This window comes from Hyposmocoma kahamanoa, unplaced genomic scaffold (assembly GCF_003589595.1).
Source record: "Hyposmocoma kahamanoa isolate Upper Pololo Valley unplaced genomic scaffold, ASM358959v1 78, whole genome shotgun sequence".
Lineage (NCBI taxonomy): Eukaryota > Metazoa > Arthropoda > Insecta > Lepidoptera > Cosmopterigidae > Hyposmocoma > Hyposmocoma kahamanoa.
The window spans coordinates 6,225,579-6,252,355 of record NW_020653945.1 but is presented as its reverse complement, the minus strand read 5'-3'; the positions used below and the strand labels follow the sequence as shown (position 1 = coordinate 6,252,355).

The following is a 26,777-nucleotide window of genomic DNA, read 5'->3' as shown; positions in this document are numbered from 1 at the left end:
GTCTTTCAAATTATAATTGCTATAATTTTTTTCAAATTTATTGTTATGATTTGAGCTATATATTATATTAACCATCCCTATATAAAGCATATCTTTGTACTCACTCTGCACTTACGAATCGACAAACTTATCCACCAAAAATCTTCTATTCATGTCTATTTTGTTGTCAATTTGTATGGTTTGTGATTTGTGTAGAAAATGCAAAAGGAATAAAACTATTTAATTTAATTTTTACCTATTTATGAAGGTCGTATTCCAGTACTCTACTCAATGCTCAAGTCAGGAATTGAGTATGATTCAAATTACTACAAATCATACTTATGTCCTTGCCATTAGGGTCGTATTTCCAGTGCTTGTGTTTCCAGTGCAATCCTGACTTGAGCATTGAGTAGAGTTCTAGAATACGACTCTTTGGGTCGTATTCCAGAACTGTACTCAATGCTCAAGTCAGGATTTGAGCAGACTTGGGTATGATTTCAAGCACTGGAAATATGACCCTAATGACAAGGACTTGAGTATGATTTCTAGTGCTTTGAATCATACTCAAGTCCTGACTTGAGCATTGAGTAGAGTTCTATAATACGACTCATAGACTATTCCTTTATTTTTTCCATCCTCCTAATAAGCTTTTTGATGGCAGGATTTAGTAGTTACATTTTTTACACGAATTAATTTTTAGTCTATGCAGTTATACTACGTTGTGCGTTTTTTGATTATTTGTTACCATTATACTGATGGCTCCGAAGCCAATGCTTTATAAATAAATAAAAAAATAAGTGTCTTTTTTAATTTTGAAAAAATGGCGGATTTTAGTAGTTACAATTTTTACACGAATTAATTTTTAGTTTACGTTGTGCGTTTCTTGATTATTTGTTTTAGGGTCGTATTCCAGGACTCTACTCAATGCTTAAGTCAGGACTTGAGTATGATTTAAGGCACTGAAAATCATACTCAAGTCCTTGCCATTAGGGTCCTATTTCCAGTGCTTGATATCATACTCAAGTCTGCTCAACTCCTGACTAGAGTTCTGGAATACGACGCTTAGACTATGGAAACTTTTTTCCATCCTCTAAGTTTATTTGTTACCATTAAGCTGATGGCTCTGGAGCCAATGCTTTATAAATAATTAAATAAATAAGTGTCTTTTCACTTGAGATTATTTTGTAAATGTACTGTTGGCTGTCACCTGCAGTAAATTTTATTATTTAACCAACTAGTATCCTCAGAATCTTAGGAATGAATATGCTGAAAATGGTTTGAGCAAATTTTTTCTATTAATTTCGAATAACTAAATGAGAAAATGTCGTTCTAGTGTCAGTGGTCTGTAGATACTCGATGTCTGTAGAATACTACTCGCTTAGTGAAATAAAAATTATAAGTTTTTTTTAAAATAATGTAAAGGAAAAATGGTAACAATTTAATAATGAGTGTAGCTTCCTCTTGCCAAAATCACAGTATTCTTCTAGGCAAGCTTTCGAGGATATTGCTTATGACCTCTTGTGGAATATGTGCCCATTCCACGACGATGAGATTTTTTAGCTCCCTCATGTTTTGTGGTGCTGTCTGCGCTGACCTTACCAATAGCTTCAGAACATCACAGACATGCTCTATTGGATTGAGGTCGGGACTTCAAGCTGGCCAATGCAAACGCCGGATTCCAACCTTTTAAATGGTTTATTCCGTAAATCCCCACTAAGAAATCCCCACTGGTGGGGATCGTTACATTTTATTCCACAAATCCCCACTAACGTAGCACTTGCTACGCGGTGGGGATTTGTGGAAAAAAAATCCCCACCAAGATATTATTTTTACCAGACTATAACAAACCAAAAGGAGGGTTATGTTTTTGTTATTGATTTTCAACTCCAATGCCTCGTCATTACATCGACACATAAATTAAATGGGTTTTCATTAAATTGATAGCGAAGTTGAAAAATTTGAGTTTGAATTTATTTTAAATAATTAAATATTACAATTTGCTTATTTTCTCCCTTGAACGCGTAAGAAATGTGAGGAGAGGTCTACTCGATTCTACCAAAGGTACTCAATTTGTTTTGTAGTTAATAATACATATAATAAAATATTGCTGTGGTAAGTATAACATTGAACACGTGTGTTTAGGGTTACAAAAACACCACGAGGAAAACATGTTTCATAAAGGAATAGAGCTACTTTTGTTTAAGAACAAAGGACTTGACCCGAAGTCATAATCAGCTGTGTTATTATTTTCTAAAACGTTTGGTGTGCCGTTCGTAATTGGTTGATTATTTTATGACTCGTGCATCCCTTGCGGCTACCTGGAGTGCTAATATTTTAAATTTATTTAGTGTGTTAAGAGTATTCACTGTGCGACATACATATTTGGAGCAATTATGCAAGGGTGTTCTACATCTTCAAATGATGCACCAGGGTTTGAATACGTGTTCAAAGCAAGGAAAGAGATCAATTCATCTTTCAGACTCAGAGGGAATTGGCTGATGGCCACATAACACTTGAACACTTTTTGGAAAAAATGAGATAGTTTCGTATGATTATAGACATTTTAATGATTTATATGAGCAAAGTATTGTTTATTTGTTGACTTGTTGATTTTACTTAATATTAACATTTTTCAATATTGTTTTAGTTTTTTAAGTAATCTAGTCAATTATTATAAATATGTGATTTTTTTAAGAAAAAGGCGTACCCTTAATAAACGTTTTAAATAATCATTTAGTCACTTTTTAAAACTGTGAAAAGTTCAGCTTCTATTACATGGTTATTAACTATTTTCAAGTTAATTTTTTTTACAATTTTGAAAGAACTTACTTAGTATTTTGTAATTATTTCCCTTTCCTGTGCGAAGGGCGTTGATTACTAACACTGCTGTGACATTCGGTCTCCCTTGAAATATTTCTTATCAATCATGATTGTTGAAATGAAACACGAAGAAGGCTAATCACCTCTTAAAATAAGACTCATTTCTTTTATGTCAGTGCAAATTATATTTTTCTTTTTGTATTTGAATAAAACCTTTTTAATGAATTTTTTTTTAAACTCATTATTATCATGCAGTTCCAAATTATGTTACTTTTAAAAAACTAATAGAAAACACGTTTGTGTGTAAATGGTGGTAATAACAATAAAAATACACAAAATAATATCTTGGTGGGGATTTTTTTTCCACAAATCCCCACCGCGTAGCAAGTGCTACGTTAGTGGGGATTTGTGGAATAAAATGTAACGATCCCCACCAATGGGGATTTCTTAGTGGGGATTTACGGAATAAACCTTTTTAAGGGTTTTTTAAGGTTTTTTAAATATACGCTTCCACATCGCCAGAACGGGGCGCGAGGGTTGTCATCCATAAAAATGGAATCTTTTCCAAGAACAGTCAATGCGGGTTGTACGTGAGGAATTAGGACCCCCTCATGTATCGGTGTGCATTCAACGTGCTATTTTCGATGAAGGCTAACTCCGTATGTTCCATCGAATGAATCGCTGCCCTAAACATAACGGAGCCTCCACCATAAGGGGTGACTTCTTTAAAACACATGTCTGCAAAGCGTTCCTCTGGTCTTCGTAGCACTCGCCGACGGCGGTCTTCACCACACAGAGAAATCCTGGCTTCATCAGAGAACAATACTCTTCTCCAGTCATTTTGAGTCCATGTAGCATGGTTTCTAGCGAAGTTCAGTCTAGCAACTTTATGCTCACGGAGTAATTTAATTTTAGGGCCACGAGCTGTGCGATGACTGCGTATATTAGCAGCAAGAAGCCACCTCCTGACAGTCCATAGGCTAATTTGTACTCCTCTCACTTACTTTCTATTCTTCTTGAGGTCCGCGTATGAAGCGTTGCGATTTCTCAACGCCCGGCTTGCCAGGAAGCGGTCATCCCGTGGTTCGGTGCATGGTTTTCTTCCAGAACCTGTCTGTCTATTGACGGAATTAAAGAAGATAACTTATCAAAATGTATAAGTGATTAATTAGTTCATATGAACTTTCAACAATTACCGCCCTTTTATGTAGTGAAGAGTAATTATCCTGTAGAGAGGTTTATTTATTTTTTCCATCCTCTGGGTTTATCTCTTAAATTTGAATTTGGAACGAATGTTTTTACAAATGAGGACACTTAACTATCAAGCCAGCGACATTTTTGAATGAATAAAACCTTTTTCGTATTGTAATTATTTCAGACAGGAAAAAAATGAAAGGTGCCCGTTTTTTTTTTGCAAATGAGTTTATTATATTTACGTTTAGATATATGTTTTGAAGTTTTACTTAATGTGAATTATATGTATAATAAAGTTATATAGCTGAAAGCAAGGTAATGTAAAACGAGATTTATAGTGATTGGTTAACAGTGGAAAAAAAAAACAATAGGTAAACAACAATCTTTGACTCCATTGTTTTTGAGCAGCACAAACTAATAAGAGATACTACGTGTTGAGTAGTATCTTCAACTTTTCACAAGTGTCAACTGTCACATGTGGATAAATATGATATAAATATTCGGAAAATTATTAATTTTTCAAAATGGAAATTTATCCACAACCCAACACTAGCTTTGAGTTTCCCTCTACCTCTTTCAGTACATTGACCTACTAACAAATGGTTTGCGCTAAAAAGTATCCGCACCTATAGGTCGTTAAAATCGCATATAGCGTCAATCGCGCAACAGTCTTCGTTTGTAGACTAACAGTGCGGTTGTCAATCATGCAGTACTATATACTATATAACTTGTAAAAATTACTGCAGTAAAGTGTAAAAACAGGATTTTGTATCATATTTTCACTAGACAAATATATTGTGTTATCATAGTTATCATTTAAAGTGTTATTTTGTACAGTTGTATAGTATTTAATTTATATATAAATTAATCGTGAATATAAATTACAAAAGCAAAAACAAAATAATCAAATAGCTAACTGTCCTTTTATTACACTTTGCATGCGCAAAAGATGGAAAGAGACCCATTACGTCAATTTCAAGAAGCTTATACATATAAACTTCTTGGTCATTTTCAATTGTTCAAACCCATTTCGAACCATAAGCGATTGAAATATTTGAAACAAAGAAACTATAGAGTCGTGTTGTTTTTAAATCTTATTTTTAAAACGACTTTTTATTAAAAGTTAGCAATAACTAACAAAATATTGCTGTGCTACGGCTTGAGATTACCTATCAGAAGTCCCAAAATACATTAGCCCGTTACACCAAGTACCAAGTACATTAGCCCGAAATAACGTAACAACAATCATTACAATTAAAAAATAACATTAGCTCGAATCTTCATCATGTCAAGTGTAATTTTTAGGAAAATTACATAACAAAAGTTAAAAATCAATAGCATCAAAATTATATTTAAAAGGAATTTAAATGTTGTTGCATAATAAATAGAATTCAGATTCGTCATTAATCACAGACTATTAGATGCTAACGCATTGCCATTAATGTACAGGAAGGCGTGGTAACCGGGCGGTAGCCGAGCGAAAACTTTATTCTTGTGTAACTGGGCGCTAACGGTTTTATTATAAATCGATTTTCGGAATTACGGATATTGGAGTTTACGTTTAGTTGGAATATCGGTACATTACTTATAGTACACGCTTATTTTCACATTTGTAATATTTGTATATACATACATACGCTTCGAAGCGTATTTGTACAAAATTCGATATAATAATATACATAATAATTTATTGATATTTACAATAAAGGCCACTCCATCACTATTGTGTTAAAGTAATTTTCAGTAGAAGCTAAATATGGTGCATTTTGTTAAGCTTCCAGTAGAAGCTGAATATGGTGTTTTCGGGCCCTTTAAATTGTTGCAAGCTAAATTAGGCAGTACTTCAATGACGTTACAATTTAAATGAAATGTTTTAGTTTTTTTATACTTCGTTACATGTCACTACGTTTGTATAAGTTAACTTCGGATATTTTTTTCGTGGTTTTTGTATTGGACCCGACGTCCATTTGTTAGTAGGTCAATGCCCAAGAGCAATAAATATAATATCGTGTTGGGTCATGGAAAAAGTTCCATTTTGAAAAATTCGTATGTATCAGAAAAATGGATACTTTTCCTAATATTTTTATTATTATTTCCTTAATGGCAGCCACTAGGCTTGGTCTAATGTCAGTTTCAGGGAATGCGGTCAGTTAAAACATTCTGCACCCTGCGCTCGTCCGAACTCTGTTGATCAACAGAGTTCGGAAGAGTGCAGGCAGATAATATAGGTAAAAAACGTTAAGCCGCATATTTTTCCTGTACTTTTCTAAATTTGACAGTTAATGTCAAAAGTTCTTTTTTGTCAAAAGTTGATACTGAACGAAAACGGTACATAAAGATTTTTTTTCCTATGATTTTATTTTCGCTGATGTGCAATCATTTTTGAAATCGTTTTTCTATAATTTACTTTTAGCCATGTACAATTTTATTTTATAACATAACTTCATAAGAATTTTTTAAACGTAGAACACAATGTATAGAGTTATATTTTTCCAATTTTTCAGACATTTTTAAGAGAAATTTTCTACAATTTGAAATTTTTCGGAACATTGCCCATTGGCACTACTGCACTGCCCATCTCTGATTATAAACAGTTATCTTGAACGCAGGGTGCGTTTATATTAACAAAAATGACAGATCATCTGTCTTACTTGTCAATTGAAGTTCATCAGTTGCTTTTTCCCGAAAATGGCCGCTTCGGGAGGAAATATCGAATGGTCAACAACGATAAAACCAATATTAACAGCACTTTACGGCCCGTTTTTCGACAAAAACGATGCCGTGGAAATCATACAAGCGATCATCAAAAGGTCAGTGTCGTCCATTGTACTATGAGGGAGTATTTTTATTTTTTGCATTGATGGGTCATTTGACGATTATTCAGCATTTATTTATTTATTTATAATTGTTTATTGGGTAAAAACATTTTTAAACAGTAAATATGGTAGTGTCTAGGGAATCATTCAATTCAGTGTACGTAATACTCATCATGGAACTATTCTCTAACTACTAGTATACTACTACCTCCTTATGTACCAAAAATTGCTTTTCTTTTGTCTCCTATAATAAAAAAACAAACTTTGTAATTCCTCTGTAACTAGAACACCTCAACCTAGTCAGAATGTCACGCTATGGATAAAATTGATATGGACTTCAAAGATATATAAATCTACATAATATGTATCAAACAATAAAACTATTGTTCACAGTGAGAGTGAGTTCCAGAACCATGAAGATATCTATGATCTGTTCTACACATGCTTTGCATGCCTATCTGCACACTTCATTAGCATCAATGCTAACAATTGTAAGTATCATCTATATTTTTCCTGGATTTGAATATAATTACATGGATCTTTCACGAATATAGCAGTATAATAGATTGCAATAGGTCCTATAAGATTGGCTTATGAGACCTATAAGACTGGTTTATAGGACCTATTGTAATGTACAACTTAAGTTAAGCTACAAGTTAAGATTTCTTAAAACTTTTTGGAGATTTTCAATGATGGCAAAATGTTTGATAGAGCCAGGTCTATCATTGTATTGCACCATATTTTGCAACAATCAGTTATAAAAAATAATATGAACAGCATGCTTTATTAAGCAATCTTTATTATTCAATAAAATTTAGAATTTACTAGGCTCTGCTCTAGATTATAGTAGGTTTTGTTGAATACTTTAACTCTGTTCAAAGATGCTCTTTATTGTCTATAGTACCATCAGACCAACTGACCACCGCGCGTGATGCATTCAGAGTCATACTCAGACAAATACTAAAGAAATTGTCGGAAGCTGGAGTCAGTTGCGATGACAACACTACCACTGCTGCACCTAATGTGTCTGTCAAACAGGTATAACTTATCATTTTCTACTTCTTCAAGTCATGATGATGCACTTGTTCATGTAATGTCTGATACAGCTTTTTTTTTTATTTATGTCCTGTGATGTGTATTTTTCCATAAAGCTTCCATTTCCTTTTTCCGTTCCTACATTGTCTATTTCAAGCTTAAGTAAATTGAAATCAATAAAAATGTTTAATCACGTTTCAGTTGCTACTCCCCATTGTGGGACTTTGTGGAATTGACGGAGGGGGCTACCCTCAATCTGACCTAGTTATATTGACATCTTTACTCAAGAATGCTAAATTACCGGCTCATGTCACAGTACCAGGTAAAATCTTGATTAATTTAATTTACATTTAGAGTATAGCTAATAGGTAAACAATGTGCATACAAATATGATCTAATTATGTTTATTGCATAAAATCCTTTGTATGTATTTATTTTACTGTGTTGAGCATCAAGCTTTAGTTTCGTATTTTTTTACTAAGTAGCAGTACTCTTTGTAGAGCCACAAACCCCAAAATCATCAGTGATACCGAGCCCAATAACATCTCTAGCATCTCAAGCCCCAACTACTGAGAAACAACAGCCGTCGAATGCCCAGCGCCGTTCTGATGCCCTGCTGGAGACGTTGACTGCGCCATTACGGAATCCAGTGGCTTCGATGACGTCATCACAGGCTCTACCCACTGCAGCAGTCATGTCGCCCGGGAGTAAAGATAGTCTGGAGAGCACCAAAGAGAATGCTTCGCAACAGGCTAACGCTGATATGAAGGTTAACAAAGCCTTATAACCAACAATTTGATTGTTATAACTAAGTTTATAATTTTACTAGGTAAAGAACACTGAAAATCATATACATGTAAAATAAAAACACAGTCTTGTCAATGAACCAATATTTATTACTTTTTTAAGGTACAGATGGCAGCACATCAAGCTACATATGGACTGATCTTGTTCCATTGCACTAGATGCGATATTCGAAGAAAATTGTACAGCTTGATGTGCTGTTGACTGTAGATACCGAATGACGCAAAATTGACAATATTTTTACATCTGTAATGTTACTTAGTCCTCATATGTTTCTTCCGAACAATTGACATACAATCAATCGCGAATATAATAACAGAAATGGGTGGCGTCAACATGCGCCTCGCTACTTATGGAGCTACGCGCAGGCAGCGTGGTGTTGAAGGTGTGCTGCACGCTGCCCTGTTTGCAGCGTTATCTCAACCGCTGGCAATCCGCCAAGGAGACTTCCGTCGCGCCACAGTTCAACTCTGATGCTTCACTGTGAGTAATAAAAAGTAATCTTTTTGAAACTATAACTGTATCTATTTTATAATATCTAGTGACGGGACGAACGAATTGTGTGCCTGATGGTAAGCTACATGCCTGTCCATAACAGTTGCAGTTGCAGTGAGATGAATCTATCCTGGATACTTAAGTCGAGGGTAAAATGGGTTTTATGAACGAGTTATGCACTCTGCTTTTCACTTCGATTGCGAGGAAATTAGACAGCAATATTACAAATAAATGATTATTTAATTAAAATTGAATGTAAATTTGCAACAATTAATCATATTTAATGTGATGGTTTTTATATTTTATGCACTAGAGCATAAAATCCTATTTTATGCACTAGAGCAATGGTTCCCAAACTCATTTTGTCTACTGCCCACTTTGAGAATAAATTATTTTTTAGCACCCCTATTTTTTGTGACCGTCAGGATGGCTGGTCGCCTGTGGCGTCTGGCAGTGAGTGTATATTCAAGAATTGCTACCTATTTGCTACTATTTGCTACCTTTTCTAAATAATTGCTACCTATGATATATTCTGAAAAATTTAAAAACATTTTTGACCAGCCATTCTGACGTCAGGATGGCTGGTCGCCTCTTATCGCGTTATTATTGAAATGCAACTTTATAGTATTCAGACAGAGTATCTTTTATTCAAAATAAAACAAACATAATCGATTCTAATATAAAAACTAATGTGAAGGATAAATCTGATGCTGTTTCATAAGTTTGTTGATGTCAGGTTCCAATTTGCTGAAAAATAGCCGCAAGTCACCACATTCGGTAACATGCATACGATTTCTCTTTTTAGTAAACAGCGTTGTCACATCACTAAAACCACGTTCACACAAATATGACGATGGGAATGCTATCAAGAATCGTTGATACAATTACAATTTTTGAACTTGATTTTTATTTCTTCGTTTGTTGCCAATTCTTTAAGTTCTTCTTCCAGCTCAGGTGATATTGCTGTGACTGTGTTGGATTGGATCCAACACCCAGCCTGGTATTTCCAAGTTCAAAATGTCCTGGTATCGTTCGGTGAAGTCAATGTGGAGGTTTTCCAAATGTTGGCAGTAGGCAAACAAGTCTTTGTTACTGCAGGATACTGATAAATTCGGAAAATTGTGAAACTCACGTCTGCCCACATATTCTTCTTGAGTAGATTAGAAGCAGTTTGGCTGCGAAAGCGGTAACGACATTTTTTGTTTTAATTAAATTTAGTTCATCGCCTTGCAGTTGGAGATTCATGTCGTTGAGCAATTTATACAGGTCTGTAATGTAAGCTATATCATTCTTTGATGTAATGAGCTTGTTGCGCAATTCTGTATCTTTAGTTTCCAAGAACTAAAGTAGAAAAAAAGTAGTAAAGTGGACTCATCGAGCTGAATTCAGAATTGACTACTCCTCAGATGATTGCACAATGATTCTTCAATGTTTTCAGCCATTTCATCAATTCGTCTTTGCACAGAATTATTACTCAAAGGAATTTTTTGGATAATATCTGCGGCCGGTTTATGAATTACAGTAGTTATTACTTCCTTTATTGCTGGCAAAATTAACTCTTCTCCGATGTTGTGTGGTTTCCCTTTTTGAGCAATTAACAAAGAGATATTGTGCGAAGCTCGAAGTCCGTCGTCATCTTGCTTAGCAGCCGCCGAAAAGAGTTGCTACACTTGGCTGAGTTAGAGAGTTTAGATTATCTTTCTTCTCTAGGTCTTGAAAATATGCTACATTATTGTCTTTCTTGTCTGGATGCATTTTATTCAAATGATCTTGCAGTCTTGACGGCTTCATTTCTTCATTCGAAAATGTTTTTAGACATGGAAGGCACAAAGGCGACGATGGGTTTGTGGGATTTTCAATGAATTCAAATTTAATATATTCCGCACAGTATTGCCGGCTCTTCTTTTCTACTTCCGACATTGTTTTGTTTTGAGAAATACGTAAGTAAGTGTTGAACTTAAGTAGTGCTTATTTATTACGCGCGAAACCGCAAATGAAAATAAAATAAATATTAGGTTGTTTATATAGGATTGCAGAAGCAGCACGCACCGGCAGGAATAAGACGAACATGCATAAACTCGTTTATCTCATTCGACGCGCAATCGTACTCTACAAGTAAGGGCGCGTTCCCACTATGTCGTCACGTTTTATTGTCGTTGGACGACTGTCGTGTCTAGCCTGTTCCCATATCATGACTATCTGTCGTGGACGATTTTTTATCGTTGAACGACTGTCGTGACTGGCTATTCCCACTAGATCGTGATGACAATAGGAGCTGCGACAATCTGTCGTCACGTTTTTATGGTGACGTTTTTTTATCGTCTGATGACTGTCGTTCTAGCTGTTCCCACTGAATACAGTTTGTCGTTGTAACGATAAAAAATCGTGAACGACAGTTAATCGTGTCGTGCTATATGTAAACAACTTGATTGAAATATACAAGGCACGACACTGTAAACTGCACGACAATCTGTCGTCACGACATAGTGGGAACGCGCCCTAAGAACAGTATCCTATGAACCAGCCGATTGATACAGGAATGCACAAATCGAGTTATTTAACAAAAACTTGTTAAAACATGATTGCCCGTGGTTTATTATCTACGAAAATTACCTATCTAGGAATACTAATAATTATTAAAATGCGAAACTGTGTCTGTTGCCTTTTTATTTGTTTGTTTGTGTCTACTTTCATTTCGAAACGGGGCGACCGATTGACATGATTTTAATTTTATTTATTCAATAAAACAGGACAGATATATGTATGTACTACACGGAGAGAAATATCGAACCGAGTTAGTTTGAGCAATCTCTTAATTAATATTAGTTGATGTTCACAAGTTGTAGTCGAGTGTCGAGAGCTCAGTCGGTGTCTAAGAGTCTTCCTAGATGAAATTACAAATCTCTCCCTAAGCCTGTACACAACGCCCCGATTTTTTTTTCTGGGTCCCTTTACCCTTTAGGCCTGCAAAGCCCACAAGGGGGCGTTATCGCCCACTTTGGGAAAGGCTGCACTAGAGCATAAAATCCTATTTTATGCAGCCTATTTATGCTGGGTGACCAGCATAAATACGAACTTTAAGAGCATGAGAAGTGGAAATACTATTTTTATATAACCAAATTTATTTCTTTTAGACTCCACTTTTTGGTGAACGAGGTGATAGTGTGTCGGCTGGCGCTGTCGCTACCGTGCCTAGAGCCGTTTACGCCTGAACGCATCGCCAAATTGAGTGACGTCAGCACTTCCTGGCTCCTTTGCGCTACTGCACAGGTAGAGTGACATAGTACTAATGCTGTTGACCACAGAGAATGTGTGTTAAACCAGAACCTCTACGCGGTTATAGGTCGTTCTATACATATATTATGTCCATTAAATAATTGCAATATACTTATTACAGTTAGATTTAAAAAAGGAATTACTCTCCTTGTATATTGTTTTTGTTCTAAGTGATGTTCACAAAATAAAGTAACATTGACCTTGGTGGTCCAACGGTTTGCACTGTGGGCACTGGATGAAGAGGTCCCGGGCTCAGTTCCCGGTATGACCAATTTGAGAAGTGATCATTTCTAAATTGGTTCTGGTGTGTTTCTTCTAGTTTGAGAATAGGTAATTGGTGTAGTTGTCTGGCACATCATTAATGTTCCCTAGGCGTCGCTGCACCCAAAAGATGAAGAGAGCGAACAGCAAACAGCTACCCTCGTTGAAAGTGCACTCAGCCTATACAACACTGTTGGAGAAACATTCAAACATTCTACTCGTGCTGGTGGATATGTAAGTAACTTTTGTTTTACTTTTTGGTATTAACAGAGTATTGTAAGCAGCATAATCATTAAACTGTCTCGTTTTACTATAAGTCCCTTTGCTGCTCTGCCATGCAGAAATAGTTGTATTTATATTTCTCGTAAGTTTAGGTGTAATTTTTGGTTGTCTGTCTGTAATTTGTGTGTGTCAATGGCACCCGCGATACAGGGTTTACCTAGTACGGGCTTACCTAGTATTTATTTATTAATACACTCAATTAGAAAGCAGAAATATTTTTAAAAGTAATGTGTTTCTTACTGCTAATGTAAATTCGTTATAGTCATTAACCCAGTCCTTCACTTTATCAAAGCAAAACTAGGGACAGCATGTTTATTATGTAGCATTACAAGTTCCTTGATGTTTTGTGAACATAAAAATACTGACTGCAAATTAAAAGGCGTGTAGAAACTTCAGAAGCTCAAAAGAATCAGTAATAAACACAAAGAAATTATTAAGGTCTGCTGATTTGGTCTGTAGCTTAGTTGGTTAAGAGCGATAGCCCCGGCGTGGCAACAGAAGCTGATTGAAGTCTAGTCAAATCTAAGGAATTTTTCGTTGTGTTCTTTGTATTGAAAATAAGAGTCCCGGGAATGAATGATAAAAATCAAAATTATCAATCAAAATTTAAAAAAAAATTAATTTGGATAACTTTTAAATGTTGCTGAATTGACACACAAATACTATCTATAATAAAGTTAATGCTGAAATAAATGTGTGTGACGTTAAGTATTTCATTTTAACAAGAAACATATATTATATATATATGTATATATATATATAACCTAATTCTTTTTCTGATTTAGCCTAAATACGCTCCGCTCAGCAGCTCAGCAGCAACGAACTAGGTGACCGTGTTAACTCAAAACATGTGTTTAGGTGACTGATCTTTCTTTACATGGTCTCTCCAATTATCATACTGTGTATTTCAAAGTCAATAATTTATTTGCATGTCACAGTATAGTAAGCATGTAAAATACGATTTAAGTTAGTAGATTATTCTAAACTATCATGTGACGCCCTGTAAGGGCATGGCAAATTACCGAGGGAGTTTTGTTGTAATAGATTAATAAATTTATATGAACAAAATAGATATTTTAAACAGTTCCAATGCATTAAAATGTTAATACAGAACTCCGAAGTGTATTATTGTCAAAATCAGTTTCAGACCTCTCATAGTTTCCCTCCCTCGAACCAGTGTTAACCCAATAATAAATAAATGTGCATCGTTCGTACCAGGTTTACCAAAACCACCTTATGATCGGTGGCTGGGTGCTGCTGTGCGGTCTTCACCACGCGCTCGCCGGTGCACCTGTACAATCAACCTCTACGGGCAAGAGTCCCGCTAAGACGCCTTCTAGGCCTTACAACTTAACCAAAATGTAAGTAACATTATTTACATCACTTTAATGCAACTATTTTATTTTTGTCGCCACTTTGTAGTTTATTGGATTTAGCCTAGACTGTAATACCTACGTACTTGGTTCAAATATTCTCAATGTAGATATTGAGAGACGACAAAAGATAGAAAGACACTGAACCATGATGAAAATGCTTACAACACTACATTGTGCTATGCTATGACGAGGAACCGTAGAGGTGTGTCTCGTATGTCGCGTACAAACCCCCAGTACATCTCGCCTGTGTACTGGGGCGGGACACCTTGAGAGGTGCTCTGAGTGGACCTCCAGCCCACATTTAGGTCAAACACAGCCCAACAGGATTTAAGCTTCAATAGCTAGTTATCGCGGTGCAAGCGTACATACCAGCTACTACCGACCCTAATGATGCCAACGATAGGCACCCACATTCATAGGCGTCAATGAGGCTAGTCTACTGCGGGTCGAGTCAGCAGCACGTGGCAAATTGATAGTCATAGAACATGTATCGTTACAATATTAAACTCAATTAACTTAGTTGTGTGTCTTTCCACCGTGTCCATACACGTTGTAATGTTAAACAGTAAATAGAGGAACTTACCAGTTGTTTGTCTCTTTGGGTACATTCACTTACACAGCCACATCTTTAGTTTTAACCAAACAGAAGTGCACTCGGTTCCCTTGCCGTTGACGTTGCTGCCGTCTCGATATTGTCAAAATAACAAGTTAGCAAAGGCAAAGCAGTGTTACCACAATACAAATAATGGGTGAAGTTAGTTTACTCACCAAATGATTGATTATCGCATGATTCGCGACAATATTCAACCTCCGGTCCACGGGTCACGTGCGGCCTGCCAAACTTTTATTTGCGGCCCGTAGCACTTATTATTAGGACGGTGCCTAAGTTTTCAAAGTTTTTAGCGAGATATATTTAAGTTTTGTTATTATTATAGAAGCCATGTTAAGGCCACAGGTACTGGTAACATGGCAACAGGTACTGGTTCAGGTCTAATCGGATCGAAGGAGTTTTTCTTTATCCTTGTCCAATCTTTGTATCAATAAAAGCGTCATAAAATTTCATAACAAAAAATTAATATTTAGTTTTTGTATCTTATTACATTTACCACCTGACATTTCAAATCTGTTTTAACCTGATCCATCTTTTCTACTTCCGAACTTATTACTGTGAATTGTGGATAAACGTATTAATTGCAATCAACTGTCATTATTATTTCATTGTCAATGGACCGACCTGACAATGAAAAGTGAATAGGCAAATTATCAGATGATTCCTGACTAACTGTGACAACGGTGTTTCCCCTCAACATTTCCCTTATTCCGACATATAATAAAATTTTAATAATAAGATTTAAAAAATCCAGAATTCCAATATTTGAAAGAAATAAAGTTGTATCTTTATTTCCAGGCAACAAGGCCTAGGTGTGGTATGGGTGGCACTAGGCGGCAGGTGTCTAGCATGGGTGGGCGCTTTGCTAGCAGATGCGCGATTGGAAGCGCTATCGTGCGGGGATGTCACTAGTCAGTCGGCTGCGCCGTTGCACATCCTCGCGCAACATACTGCGCATCAGCGAGAATTAAGGCTTGCGCAGGCCGCGCCATTACACCAGGTGAGTTGTAACCCTAACGGAACATCTATTTTTCTATTGCTAAGTCAATAGGTTATACAGGACGGCGGTAGAGTAATATAAGATTTTCCTATCTACATTTTATTACTTGAAACTTGTTGAAACACTTATTAAAACTTGTTATTTTTTATTGTCTACAGCTTTTGGTAGCCCTTGGCGTAGTGTGCTACCGCAAGGCGACGAATCTCAAGCGCGCTGTGGTACAAAAGCAGCACCAGGACGCCGACCCCGACCGCTCTGACTCCACTGTCTACTTCCAGGACATGATCCTCTGCTCAGAGGACTCGGAGACTGACGATGGTAATTTAAATTATATTAAAATATTTGTGGTACACTAAAGTATGCTCTAATACATAGTTTCCCAAAGTGGTGAAGAGTCCTACTGCCGTCCACTAACTAAAACGCGGATAAGTGAGAATGGTCAAAATATCCGTTTTATATAGAAAAAGATAGAGCACAAAATTCTCTTTTGAAAACAGTTACAATTAGTTAACGTGTTCGACTTATCGGAACTTACCCTAACGATACATAGCTGAAGTATTATTTAGCGGAAGCAGCCTAGGCTCCCGGTTCTAGTCCTGGTAGGGACTTCGGAAGCAATTGGGTGGGCGTTGATGCTATATAGGAGGTGCTACCGCATTTGAAAAAAATGAATTATATATATAAACTGCACTACATAATATTTTTTTGTCCTTGTAATTTTTTGTGTCAATATAAAAAAGTGTTTTAATTTTTTTTTGTGGGCCTAAGTGACCCAAAAAGTTTGGGAACTTATGCTATTTTATTAATTGACTTTAAAAAAAAGGAGGTTCGCAATTCGAACTTATTTTCTTTTTTTTTGTATGTGTGTTACTCGATAACTCCGAAATTTGTGAATCGATTTTGAGGATTATTTTTTGTTGGAAAGAGAATACTTCATCGTGAAAAAAAAAATTAAAAAAAAATTGGCAAACTAGGGGAAGAATCCGGTTTCGCGCACTTTCTGGTAACTGATTTCAATAAAACTTGGCAAATAGATTTAATTCCACGATCTTTTGAAGTCGGTTTTTTTAGCACTCTGCACTAAGATTATTTGTGTATTAATTTTCCTACTCCATAGTTAAATGTATTTTCTTTCTCTTGCACATAACACCACCCCATTTACCTGTTATGAATGTAAATCTAAAGTTTACAAATGCATCGTATGTATTAACAGACAGCGAGCCCCTTTTCGGGCTGTGGTTCGAGTCGACACTAGTGGCGCCGGACGCAGCGGACTCAGGTCTCGTACGCGCAACCGCCGGTGCAGATAACGCGGACTCGGCGGATACGCCGTCGCGCCCACACCAGGCTATTGTGCCAGATAAGGCTGAACCTTATTCTGTAAGTATTTTCTTCTATGAAATCCACGTTTATGATTGACCATCGTCATTATCATGTCGTGTATTCCATTCTAGTACATAGCGTTAGCGACGGAAGTGTTCACGCTGCTCACGCAAGAGATCATCAGCGAAGGCTCTGAACGGCTTGGTCAGACATCTCTACAGCTGCACGATGCTCATCAAGCGCTGCTTGCCGCGCTTGCCAAGGATCTCGACCGTGAGACAGCTAGAACTGATACTGGTACGTGTGAACAACATAAATATATGATGGATGTGTCAACAACATAAGTTTCACACAGGCGGCGCTGACGCCGAGAAAGTCGTTGAAACCCTATTTAAAAATCCACAACAAGCACATAGAGAAATTCTTAAAATGTGCTGGCTCGATCCGTAGCGCAATTGGCAGAGTAGCCATGTCAAGGCAACAGAAACTGGTTCAGGTTCAGTTGGATCGAAGGAATTTTTCTTAGTGTGTGTTCCATCTTTGCCTCTATATGTAATAAATATTCAAACAGTTTGACAGTATTGGTTACATACAACAGCAAGTATGTAGAAAAAAACTTCAACCCCTGAAACTTTCTGTGGCTGTCACAGTGGTACATTGACACAAAGCTACAAAGTAGTATTTACATAATCTCGCATTCCTACACATTTCTAGGTTAATTATCACCAATTTGTAAAATTTTGGGTGAAATGTACTGTATTAGATTTTAAATATAATGTTTCTTTTATCTTTAAACAAAGATAAACTCGACAATTTGTGTTTCCTTAACAATAACATTTGGTTATTCTGACCACTAAAGCAAAGTTTTTGCAATGAAATAAAGGTTTTTTTCATGTTTTTATGTTAGAACCAATTACAAAATCATATTGATAACCCAGAAACAACAATCGTGCTACATGGTGAATAATTGATAGGTTTATTTTGCAGCTACGTAAGTTCGTTTACAAAAGGAAATGCCTTTCTGCTTCGCTAGGTACAATCTCGACCTGTTTCGGCGCGCGTCTCGGTGCCCTATACACAACTTTCAGTTCGGCGTTAGTACGCTATCTGCACAACCTGACTGGGGCGCCGGCATTCGTCGCACTACAGCCTGCCTTACACCAGCAACTCATTTCAGCTGGCTCTGAGAGGAGCAATATGACCCCGCTACAGGTAATTCGATGCTGTTAATTGTTTTTTAGACATTTAGAAATTGGTGTGGTTGTCTGGCTGTCACATTGTCATTGTTATGATTATTGTACGTGTCCCCATGAACGTGTCAAGTACACTATTTATCTATTATTCGGAGTGAATGAATAGATCACTTCCTGATGACGTTTACGTGCTCACATTTTCTAGGTTAAGTTTACTATTTTTCGTCCGTCATGCTATATGTCATTAATGCTCAAATAGGTTGGACCTCGCGTAGTCAAGCTGCTAGGCAGTATGGTGCTGAGTAAATCAGCGGCAGAGCGCGAAAATAGCATCCTAGCGATGTGGCACAAGATCGTCAACACGCTTCAAGAGTGCGCTCTGCAGTCTCAACCTTCGCAGGATCACGATTATGAAGGTATGTATCCTTTAAGTCGAAAGTCCACAACACGTTTAACACGTACTATCGTCTCTGGACATCGAGTGATATAGTGTTTATTTTCTATTAGTTTTAATTAAAAAAAACTTAATTAACTCTAACGTTTCTTCAAAAATGTATCAATGAAATATATGTATAAAAAAATTTCAGATTTGAATGTGGAACATGCACAACTACTGGTCTACCTATTTCATTCACTGACCCTCATGCAGAAGAAATCTGTTCTGCTCATGACTTCCAACGCTATTATCAAAGTAAGTACATACAAAAAGGGGCCATTTTTTAAAAAGAAATTGTCGCAAATCGCATTAAAGCTGTAATCTAACACACATCAATTCAATCATTGATATCAATCACTTTCCACTTTAGAGAACAATGCCCAAGTCTTGGACTACGTAAAAAAAGATTGACCACCATTAATCTCAGATACAGGGTTTAATTTGTATTTCCATGTAGTCTAATTAAACGGATTTATATTTTTTTGTCTAGGGGAAGTTGATTTAAGCAACATTTTCTTTTTGAGGTTATTAATGATAATTGATACGTTACTTTGAAGTACTGAGTTAAATATTATTGTAAGATAAATATAGTTTTGCGTACACATCAAAAGTAATACTTAGGTTCATTACGACAAACTAATGAAGTAAAAATGGTGCAAAAATATACTATTTAAAAAAATACTTTCATAACCTTGAATGCGTTATGAATAAATATACTCCCGGACACATAAATCGAGCCACCTTGCATTTTTATTCTCAAAGGAGAGAATACAAATATATTTATCACTGAATAAAATAACTTTTCCCGGTTTTATAAATTCAAATTATCAACAAGGACTCATGGAAATGACGTTTAGTTTACCAATTTCAAAATAGCTTAGTGGTTTTCGATCAATCAAACATTATTTAAGCTTAGGCCAATTAATACTGAAAATGCAAGGTGGCTCGACTTACGTGTACTAAAATGGTTTAGACTTGCAATTTTTTTTATCACGACCATTTCAAATTTTATATTCATCTCTGTATATATATATATATAATTATAATTAAAAATATAATTTAGAATATAAATTTTGAAACGGTCATGATAAAAAAAATTGCGAATCTAAAATGGTCATTGTTTTTTTATGTCAAAGATCATTTATTCCATAGGTAAGTAAGTAATGTAAGTATGTAATTCTGATCTTTTGGAATTGTATAGACATCCCGGTTGTCTGAAGCAAGCTTAGTTGCTCATACGAGGTTTGCACATATGTGATGCATACATAATGTTCATTTTGCTCATAGGTCGTGGAAACACTAGCAATAAGTGACAGGAAGAAATCTATGACATTGGCCCCTCACCAATTAATGCTGACTACCAGACTCATGTTACTTCTGGAGTACCTCATGAAGCATCTGTATGACGCTCCACAGACTTTGCTACAACAGGTAAGCAGGAAGTTAATATGTATTATATATTATTTGATGCCGCCACAAATTTATAATATTAATTTATCTAAAGTGCTGAGAAAAGCCTTATGCTATTTAAAACACAAGTAAACAGTCTAATTAAATGTACTATACAATGTCCGAAGTTTTAAATAACAAATCCTTTATTTCGTTGAGTAATCTTTAACATTTGTATATTTATTTAGATTAGATTGATATATATTTATTCAAATTGTTATTATTTTGACATTTAGTTTCATTTTGTAATAATTATTATTATCATTAAAATTGACCCGTCTAACTTACACCGCGTTAAAATTACAGTTAGGTGTGCACGCTCATATGCTATTATTAAAAAACATGTCACAGTTTAGTCTGTTAAAATGCTTGTGAGTAAATGCATAATATACCTTCGATATGTTTAATGTTTGACCAGACATATTGAAACTGTACTTCATAAATAAATTTTTGATTATATGTTAATCTACTTACAGACACCACACAAAAACTGACGTTTTTGACTGTTTACGAATGTACAATTAACCAGTATAATTAATGATTATTAGTTTCATGGATACACCACCTAGATATCTTTGCAATCTTGTTTCAGATTGAATGGAATCTCGTTATAGCTCCCGGTCTAGCTCAGCCGTCAGTGGACACTAATTCTGGCACAAAAACTACCACAGACAGTGGGCTATTGAAAGCGCGCATCTACTGCGAAGTGCCGTATATCGAAATGTCTTACAGACGTCAGACCCAGGATGAGACGTCAATGAGACCAAAATTTTATTCGCTTACTAATGCGGAAATCAACAATCAGGTTAAGTGTCTGTCCACACTATTCTATGTCAAGGCGCTATGGGCTACGGTCCGTCCGGGCTAGTGTCCTGTCTTTGCACATAACAGAGACATTGGCGTCTGCGTTTTCCTTTTTACCATCTCTGATAACACTGACATAGCGTATGTTAGTGTCTGAAACATTGAAAAAGTTTATACAGAATGTATGCAAGCTATTCGTTTCCGGTCCTTTGTGTCTAGGATACCGACGCCGATGGCCCGAAATATATAGCAGACCTTGAAAAACGAGAAAGAACTAGCGTACTTTCGTGCGTGTTTCCTGGTTAGATTTTTCGTGAATTCTTTGAGTGTTATAGTGATTTTTATTTTACGTTTTGTAACGTTATGACCATGTAATACAGAAGTGTGCATACTTCTAGGCAGGGATCACGTACGTATACGTACGTACGTGTCCTTTTTGAAGATGGAGTAAAACGACATTTGTGGGATTGCCAGTTTTCATAAAATTTTAAATAGTTACGTAGTTGTTGTCGATGGTTTATCGATAGATTGTGAAAAAAGATAAAAATTTTGCATGTTATTTGAATTATGTTATGAGTTGTGAATGTTGCGACGTTCTAATAGTTACTAATTGCGTTATTGCCTTCTTTATTCTTATTTTGACAGTTGGCCTACAAGTATCGAGATCAATTTTATTAATATACCTTTTGACAATAATAGCCGGATTTAATTATATATTGAATTAAAATGAAAAATTTTAAAATATGTCCGTTCTTGGTATTTTGCATAAACATAGTTCTAAATACAGTGTATGTATGTATGGGCTTACAAAAATTTGACAATTCAAATGAATTTGAACTCAGCAATTGGATGAATAATGTGTGGTGAAACAAGTTCGGGTATTAATTCCATTAGCGTGACCAATATTCAGTCGATAGTCGATAGAATATTTATCGACTGCAATCACTAGCTGCTCTCAAGCGGGCAACACTTTTGCGCAATCAACTGTCAGTTTACTCCGTTTTCAAAAAAGACAGACTATATAAATACATTATGCTATGGTTTATGTACAGGAAAACCCCAAATTCGACGGCTTAGCGTGCAACTTCGTGCTTGGTACACCACATAAGTTAAAATACCCGTTACTAGTGGACGCACTGCTAGCACTATTGAACTCTGCGTGCGTCTGTGACAATGTTCAGTACCATTCGTCACCCGCCGCCTTAGCCGCGGCGCATTACTGCTTCCAAACTGCATGGAGGTGAGTCAACTTCAAATAATATGGTATTGTTATGTATTATGAAAAAAATGTAAACCGATAGATAAACAATTTAGTAGCAGTAGAGCTCCTTGTCAAAGAGTTCGTCCAGGGGGTCAATCGCGCTAATTGTCAACGGTAAAACCAAAACCTTAAACCTCGCCAATGTGACGCGTTGCGTACATTTCGTATCGCGCTAACTGTCAAAACAAAAACCAAAGCCAAACAAAAAGGAAACGTTAGACGTGTGACACGTTACGCACATTTGGTATCGCGCTACAGGGAAGCACTGCCGCCTTACCTATTTCTGTCGCTAAGCAGTAATGTCAGCATTAATGTGTTCCAGCTTGAAGGGTAAGGGTATTGGTGAAGGCACATGGGACTTGTCAACTTATGTCTCAGGGTGACAGGCGCAGTGGCAGTGCCCCTCAGATGTTTACGATTTAGTGCTCTGTGGCATATACACACATCAAAAAAAGTTTGCGATCACTTCGAAAAACTGAAATCTTTTTTGTTACTGTAGATTATATTATGATTTTTTCTTCTTTTTAGATTCTTTATTTAAAAATAAATTAAAACATAAAACAATGACCCCGTTCAATTGTTTTTTCATATAAAAAGGCTTTCAGTCCTAGCTTACGCTCATTCAGAAATCTGATTTAGTCAATTATAAGCGATTCAAGATATTTTTCGCGGAAAGTTGTGATTGAAAAAATGCCAAGAGGATTATCAGAGGTTTTACGAGCTAGAATAGTAACTTTGAGGGAAGAAGGATACACCACGAGAGTAATAGCACGCAGACTAGCTATATCCCAATCCTGTGTCGTGGCTACGTTGCAGAGGTATCACGGAATGGGGAATTTAGCTGACCGACCCCGCAGCGGTCGCCCAACTGTTTTGACAGCTGCCCAAAAGCGCTATATTAGATTTCTGGCAGCCCGTGATCCAACAATCAACGCCACTAAAATAAAAGCAGAAGTCAGGGCCGCCTCTGGGCTTGAAGTTAGCACGCAGACCGTTTGCAATTGCTTGCACCAGGCTGGATTACGAGCACGGAGGTCTTGGCGAGCTCCGCTCAATTCCCGGCAACGTCAACAACGAAGATTGCAGTGGGCTAGACTTCGGCAAAATGAAGAAGGTGAGGACGAAAACATTTGGCAAAACTGTCTCTTCGTTGACGAATCCCGAATCAGCAATCATCCAGATAACCGACGTGTCCGTGTCTGGAGAAGACCAGGCGACCGTGAAAGACAAAGAACTGCCACTGGAACAGTTCAGCAAGGCGGAAAATCGATGTCCTTTTGGGGTGGCATTATGATTGGAGCTAGAACGCCTTTGATCCCGTATCGGGGCTTCATGACAGCAGACATGTACAAAGCAGTTGCTATTGATGATATCGTCAGACCATTCCGAGTAAACCATGGGCACCAATTTGTACTGGTCGATGATAATGCGCCGGCACATCGAGCTCAACGAGTCAATGCTGCTCTTCAAGAATACGATATCACACGATTAGACTGGCCTGCCGGCTCGCCCGACTTAAACCCAATAGAGCACGCGTGGGATGCTCTTAAACGAGCAGTATGGAACCGTGAGCCACGTCCCCAGACAGTTCCAGAGCTCAGGGAAGCCGCTATTGAAGAATGGGATAGGTTACCCCAGGAAATGCTGGATAACTTGATCCTCAGCATGCCCAGGAGGATCTTCGCATGTATTCGAGCCAGGGGAGGAGTTATTTTATATTGAATTCACACCTTTTAATAATAAATTGTTGTTTAAGTTTAATTAAACAGTCTTTTTCTTTCTATGAAATTTCTATCACTATTACATTATGATTAATGGCTCAATTTTTTAAAATAAATAATAAAAAATAGTTTTATATTTTAATTTCAAACAGGGTATTCCTATTTAAAGAAAGCATACAACATAGATTTTTTCTTGATAAAGTTAAATTTAAAGAATTATAGGAGCTTATGCTATTGATCGCAAACTTTTTTTGATGTGTGTACAACATAGACGTGTATCTCACCATCAGGCGCACGACTTGCTGGTCTCGTCACTTAATAATAGGGGTTAAAGTATGAAATTGCCGATTTGTACTGAAAATCTAAATTGTTTATTTTTTAACAAATTTATTTAATCAAAATAGTTGCCATTATTATCTATACATTGCTGCCATCTAATGGGAAGGTTATTAATGCCTTTGCGATAGAACTCCGACGATCTAGACTGCACAAACTGTGTGAAAGCATTTTGTACTGCCTCCTGGGAAGAAAACTTCTTGTCACGTAGATAATTGTCCAAATCACGAAAAAAATGGTAGTCCGTTGGAGCAAGGTCTGGTGAATACGGAGGATGACGAATGGTTTCTAACTGCAGTTCCTGAAGGGTCAAAATGGTTTCTCGTGCTGTGTGAGGTCTCGCGTTGTCGTGGAGCAATAATGGTGAAGATCGATTCATGAGTCGGGGCTGTTTTACTGCTAGTTTTGTCAACATGGTTCGGAGTTCGGCACAATAGACATCTGCCGTTATTGCTTGACCAGATCGGAGAAAACTATAGTGAATAACACCATGCTGAGACCACCAAACAGTTACCATTACCTTTTTATTGGTAAGTTGTGCTTTAGGACACTGTTGTGGCATTTACCTGGGGTCAGCCATTGCATTTCTCTTTTCCGGTTATCATAAAGAATCCACTTTTCATCACATGTTACAATTCGATCCAATATTCCTTCATTTCAGTACCGGTTCAACAAGGCAACACAAGTTTCAACACGCGTTTCTTTCTGCAGATCAATCAAATCATGAGGCACCCATTTTTCGTATTTTTTTATTTTATTGATTTGACGCAAGTGAGTCAATATTGTGGGTAAGGTAACGTTAAACCATGCCGAAACAGAAAAAATCACAGAAACCATTTGAAAAAAGTTTCATTCGAAAACCTCAAACCATGAAGATTCTATGAAAATTCAAAGAACCTATTGCAATAAAACGGCAATTTCATACTTTAACCCCTAATATTATAAAAAAGACAAACAGGGGTTTATCTATATATCTGACTTCAGAAATATCGGGGAAAAAAATCATACCGTGGTAAAACCTGTAAATTCGTGATAACAATCTAGTCAAAATGTATATTCAGTAAAAAACATTGGGGGGGAGAGAATGCCTTACTAGAAGCTTAAGGAAAATGTATGATTCATTCATTTAAATCGTATTCATTATAGGCTCGTAATAAGCATGCCACCTGCAACGCCACACATGGACAAGCTGCAAGCGGGCACAGCTGCAGATTTGCCCTCCCCACTTCCTTTGCACGCAGTCATTTGGGCACCCAGGGCGGATAATAAGAAAGTGTTCAACCCTTGGCTGAAGGACGCTCTCGTTAAACAGGGCATGTATACTCAGGTATGTTTTCATTTATTATAATTTAACCGACCGAGGTATTTCTAGAATGTAAGTGCATGTTGTCATTACAGTACGCGGAGAATTTGCTGGCGGGAGTCAGCGCATCATGTGACAATATCAAGTACACGGCCTGGCTTGCATCACAGACAATCAAACATTTAAAATCAAACCTCACTCGTAAGTACAAATTTGCTCTATTAGTTTTAAAATCAAGTTTCAATAATATCTTTGTGATTCTTTTTCGGTGAAAAAAAAAAAGAGAAATTCTAGTTTAATACACAGAATAATAAATACAGTAGAAGTGCTTAGTCTGCCTGACACGTGTGCCAATAGTATGTGAAATTCTACAAACTTAAACTCAGTCCGCCATTCTCGCTTTGTATGTTATGGTCGTGTTAATTATCTCGCGAAAAACCTTGAAAATAGCTTAAAAATGATGGTCGCACTTGTAATATTGTCTATGATGGTGTTTTATATCATTGTTAAGTCTTATTTTATTTAATTTTAATAAATGTTCAATTTTCGATTTGAGTTGATGATTTTCTTGTTACAAGAAATGAAAGAGGTCATTTCTTTTTTAGAGAACTAAGTAAACATCTCGAATTTTCCACGCTACTCATAGGCATCGTCGTCGTTCAACTATTGACCGCTAGACGACAGCACATTAATTGATATTTCAATATAAAATCAAAACGTCGTAACTTGCAATAATAGGTATTTCACTTTCAACGATATGCCAACAGGGTAAAGTTTAAATTATATAACTATCCAAAATTTGTTATTTTTTTTAAATTAGGAACTACGACCAATCCTTATCAAGATTTCATAATGTTTTAAATTATGTATGTGTGAGTTTAATCATGGGGAGTGGCACAGAAACTTGGAGGCCTATACCCAGCAGTGGGTGAAGTCAGGGTGTATATGATGATGATGATGATGTGTGAGTTTTGGCGACAGCGGATTTAATAATAATCGAGGC

At 36.5% G+C, this 26,777-nt stretch overlaps 1 protein-coding gene across 4 annotated transcripts in view; it reads left to right on the top strand.

The window, feature by feature from the left end:
• The first annotated feature begins 6,679 nt into the window (after window positions 1-6,679).
• LOC113233257 (protein purity of essence) overlaps window positions 6,680-26,777 on the top strand; it is an 83,701-nt gene continuing 63,603 nt past the window's right edge. For 3 of the 4 annotated variants that reach the window (XM_026468310.1, XM_026468309.1, XM_026468308.1), the window contains exons 1-21: window positions 6,680-6,803; window positions 7,203-7,300; window positions 7,711-7,847; window positions 8,046-8,166; window positions 8,345-8,613; window positions 8,968-9,131; window positions 12,278-12,413; window positions 12,792-12,914; window positions 14,181-14,323; window positions 15,747-15,948; window positions 16,107-16,266; window positions 17,162-17,328; window positions 17,403-17,568; window positions 18,305-18,483; window positions 18,724-18,880; window positions 19,052-19,155; window positions 20,188-20,331; window positions 20,942-21,154; window positions 22,206-22,393; window positions 25,618-25,798; window positions 25,870-25,975. In XM_026468310.1, coding sequence (XP_026324095.1) covers window positions 6,682-6,803; window positions 7,203-7,300; window positions 7,711-7,847; window positions 8,046-8,166; window positions 8,345-8,613; window positions 8,968-9,131; window positions 12,278-12,413; window positions 12,792-12,914; window positions 14,181-14,323; window positions 15,747-15,948; window positions 16,107-16,266; window positions 17,162-17,328; window positions 17,403-17,568; window positions 18,305-18,483; window positions 18,724-18,880; window positions 19,052-19,155; window positions 20,188-20,331; window positions 20,942-21,154; window positions 22,206-22,393; window positions 25,618-25,798; window positions 25,870-25,975 — 3,280 coding nt within the window. In that variant the 5' untranslated portion in view covers window positions 6,680-6,681. Of the gene's footprint in view, window positions 6,804-7,202; window positions 7,301-7,710; window positions 7,848-8,045; window positions 8,167-8,344; window positions 8,614-8,967; window positions 9,132-12,277; window positions 12,414-12,791; window positions 12,915-14,180; window positions 14,324-15,746; window positions 15,949-16,106; window positions 16,267-17,161; window positions 17,329-17,402; window positions 17,569-18,304; window positions 18,484-18,723; window positions 18,881-19,051; window positions 19,156-20,187; window positions 20,332-20,941; window positions 21,155-22,205; window positions 22,394-25,617; window positions 25,799-25,869; window positions 25,976-26,777 lie in introns of those variants that run through there. The other variant, XM_026468312.1, reaches the window with a different exon arrangement.